The sequence below is a fragment of the Pipistrellus hanaki genome (assembly GCF_964339955.1).
Source record: "Pipistrellus hanaki genome assembly, chromosome: 9".
NCBI lineage: Eukaryota > Metazoa > Chordata > Mammalia > Chiroptera > Vespertilionidae > Pipistrellus > Pipistrellus hanaki.
The window spans coordinates 45650758-45655016 of NC_140511.1; the positions used below are offsets into that span (position 1 = coordinate 45650758).

The 4259-nt window shown below is 38.6% G+C and overlaps 1 protein-coding gene across 1 annotated transcript; it reads left to right on the forward strand.

Annotated features, from left to right (window-relative positions):
• Window positions 1-295: 295 nt before the first annotated feature.
• Window positions 296-1255, forward strand: LOC311627721 (olfactory receptor 56B2-like; the record flags this gene model as incomplete). Its single annotated transcript, XM_084894281.1, has 1 exon — window positions 296-1255. The coding sequence occupies one exon, from the start codon at window positions 296-298 to the stop codon at window positions 1253-1255; it is 960 nt and encodes a 319-aa protein (XP_084750407.1).
• Between the last annotated feature and the right edge of the window lie 3004 nt (window positions 1256-4259).

Below are 4259 nucleotides of genomic sequence, written 5' to 3' on the forward strand. Positions count from 1 at the left end.
CCGCTCATGACGTAGTTGCTCTGGACTTGGCTGCTGCTGCTCCAGGCCTGGCAGCACCCGACCCGGCTGCTCCAGGCCTGGCAGCTCCCAGCCTGGCAGCCGCTGCTCCGGGCCTGGTCGCTCCCAGCCTGGCAGCTGCTGCTCCGGGCCTGGCCGCACAAGACCTGGCTGCTCCGGACCTGGCTGCTCCCAGTCTAATTTAATAAAATCTTAATCCTCGAATACTTCTGTTCAAATGTGGTCATAAATAGTCTTCAGAATGGTAATCTTGAATATTTTTTTCTCTTCCTAAAGAATGTTCCAGAATCTTAAAGCCTCCAACATCTCTAAGATCCAGGTCTCTGAATTTATTCTCATGGGATTACCAGGCATTCACAGCTGGCAAAACTGGCTCTCCCTGCCATTGGCTCTGCTCTACCTCTTAGCCCTCAGTGCCAACATCCTTATCCTGATCATCATCTATCAAGAGCCAACACTGCACCAGCCTATGTACCATTTCCTGGGCATCCTGGCTGTGGTAGACATGGGGCTGGCTACCACTATCATGCCCAAGATATTGGCCATCTTATGGTTCAATGCTAAAGCCATCAGTCTCCCTGAGTGTTTTCTGCAGATGTATGCCATACATTGTTTTGTGGGCATGGAGTCAGGTATCTTTGTATCCATGGCCATAGATAGATATGTAGCTATTTGTCGACCACTACGCTATCCATCAATAATTACTGACTCTTTTGTGACCAAAGCAACTGTGTTCATGGCACTCAGAAACACCATAAGTACCATCCCAGTCCCTGTATTGGCTGCTCAGAGGCACTACTGCTCCAAGAACCAAATAGAACACTGTCTGTGTTCTAATCTCGGTGTCACCAGTCTATCCTGTGATGACAGAACTATCAACAGCATTTACCAGCTCCTTCTGGCTTGGACACTCATGGGAAGTGACCTGGGTTTGATTATTTTATCATATGCTTTGATACTTCGCTCTGTACTGAAGCTGAACTCAGCAGAAGCTGCGTCCAAGGCCCTAAGTACCTGCACATCCCACCTCATTCTGATCCTATTCTTCTATACAGTTGTCATTGTCATTTCCATCACCCACAGTGCTGCAATGTCAGTTCCCATCATTCCGGTGCTACTCAATGTACTGCACAGTGTCATTCCTCCTGCCCTCAATCCCATGGTGTATGCTCTCAAAAACAAGGAGCTAAGGCAGGGTTTATATAAGGTCCTTAAAGTACACATCAAGAGCAACTAATGCGTAGAGGATGCTACTTTTTCTCATTTCTCCAGATATTATATACTCAGTGTAATATCCAGGAAGTGCTTAATTGTAGAACAACTAAAGAGAAGTGGCACTGTTTCAGCTTTCAGTTATTATAATGTATCAGTGGCAAAAACTAAAACAGAAAGTGGGCCCTGGCCAATCTTCTCAGTGGTTAGAGCACCAGACAGTGCATAGGAGGATTGTAGATTTGATTTCTGGTCAAGGGCTCTCACCTGGGCTGCAGATTCTCTCTCTGCCCCCAGTCTGGGTGCATTCAGGAGGCAACCAATCAATGTATGTCATTCTCATTCACATTTCTCTATCTCTATCTCCTCTCCACACATATACATACACACACACTTCCTTCCTTCCTTCCACTCTCTCTGAAAAGCAATGGATAAAATATCCTCAGAGGAGGATTAACAACAATAACAAAACAACACAAAAAGTTGGTCAAATATATGGTAACAGAAAAATACTTGACTTTGAATGATGGGCACACAATGCAACATACAGCTGATTTGTTAAAGAATTGTACACTTGAAAACCAGATAATTTTATTAACCAATGTCACCCCAATAAATCTAGTAAAACAAAGAAAGAAAAATAGTGACACATTTGAAATTTTGGCTTTTCAACAAAATCTGCTTTTTAATATATTTTATTGATTTTTTTACAGATAGGAAGAGAGAGGGATAGAGTGTTAGAAACATTGATCAGCTGCCTCCTACTCACTCCCTACTGAATAAATGCCCGCAACCAAGGTACATGCCCTTGACTGGAATTGAACCTAGGACCTTTGAGTCTGCAGGCGCACACTCTCACCACTGAGCCAAACCAGCTAGGGCTCAACAAAATCTTAATAAAAAACAATAACATTATGTTGCCTCTTGTCTCAAGGAATATAAAGGAAATTCAAAGAAATACTATTTGAATTTCCATTTTGTTTTGTGTATCTTCTTTTTCTATGCCTTGTCTGCACTTTAGGATATCTTTCTACATTTCTCAGTTCACAAGAATCAAAATACTTATTGCCAAAATTGATCATTCATTAGTTCAAGACATTTTACAATATAATCAGTTGAAAAAAATTTTTTATTACAAATGCCCATTGAAATTTTTTATTTTAATTTTATGTTTCGTTTAAGAAATGTTTTCTGAAAGAAGTAACCATTGTCCAAGAGCCATTTCCTCCATGCATCACTCTATAGGGAAATAAATATTTATTTGGATACCAGTAAAACAAGAATTTAAAATCATGAGAATAGTAAACCTTTTTAAAATTTCGTTATTGATTAAGGTGTTTCATATGTGTCCTTATTCCCTCATTACCCCATAACCCCCACTTATATCCTCACCCCCCTGTTGTCTGTGTCCATTGGTTAGGCTTATATGCAGGCATCCAAGTCCTTTGGTTGATCTCTCTCCCTTGCCCCTAATTCCTCACCTTCCCTCTAAGGTTTGACAGTCTGATCAATGTTTCTCTGTTTCTGAATCTGATTTTGTTCATCAGTTTATGTTGTTCATTACACTTCATAAGTAAGTGAGGTCATGTGATATTTATATTTCACTGACTGGCTTATTTTACTTAACATAATGCTCTCCAGTTCCATCCATGCTGTTACAAATTGTATGAACTTTTTTTTTTTTTTTTTTTTTTTTTTTTTTTTTTTTTTTTTTTACTGTAGTGTAGTTTTCTATTGAGTAGATTATCACAATTTTTAAATCCACTCATCTGCTGATGGGCACTTAGGCTGTTTCCAAATCTTAGCTATGGTGAATTGTGCTGCTATGAACATAGGGGTGCATATATCCTTTCTTATCGGTGTTCCTAGCTTCTAGGGATATATTCCTAGAAGTGGGATCACTGGGTCAAATGGGAGTTCCATTTTTAGTTTTTTTGAAGAAGCTCCATACTGTTTTCCAAGTGGCTGCACCAGTCTGCATTCCCACCAGCAGTGCACCAGGGTTCCTTTTTCTCCCAACTGCACCAGTACTTGTTGTTTGTTTATTTGTTGATGATAGCCATCATGACAGGTGTGAGATAGTACCTCATTGTCATTTTGATTTGCATCTCTTGGCTGATTAATTTGAGCAAGTTTTCATATGCCTCTTGAGCTTCTTTCTGTCTTCTTTTGAAAATTATCTATTTAGGTCCCTTGCCCATTTTTTTAATTGGATTGTTTGTCTTCCTTTTTAAAAGTTGTATGAGTTCCCTGTAAATGTTGGAGATTAAGCCCTTATCAGAGATAACTTTGGAAAATATGTTCTCCCACGAAGTGGGCTTTCTTGTGGTTTTGTTGATGGTTTCTTTCGCTGTGAAAAAGCTTTTCATTTTGATGTAGTCCCATTTGTTTGTTTTCATTTTATTTCCAATTGCCCTAGGAGCAGTAATAGGGAAGAAATTGCTTTGGCATATGTCGGAGATTTTGCTGCCTGTGGGTTTCTCTAGTATTTTTATAGTTTCCCATCTTATATTTAAGTCCTGTATCCATTTTGAGTTTATTTTTGTTTATGGTGTTGTTGGTGGTCTAGTTTCATATTTTTGCATATATCTGTCCAATTTTCCCAACACCATTTATTGAAGAGACTATCTTTATTCCATTTTATGTTCATGCCTCCTTTGTCGAATATTAATTGAGCATAGTGGCTCAGGTCGATTTCTGGGTTAATAGCATTTCACAGTTGAGCACATTGGTTTATAAAGTCAGTGCTAATCTTTTCCTGTTTTCTGAAAAAAAGATTGGTTTTACCTCTTTTATACATTCAAATTGTTTATATGGAATGATTTGAAAAATTTTCTACTGCTTTAAACTAGTGGTTACAAAAAAACACACACATTTATATAGAATCCTAAGCTAAATCATGTTCAAACCGAAAAAAGAAAAAAATGACAGAGAGAAAAGAGAAACAATGAGAATTAAAACTTTGGAAAAGGCTATTACATAGGAAAGATTAAAACAGAAGATTTTATAAAATAATTTCTGAAAAGTCT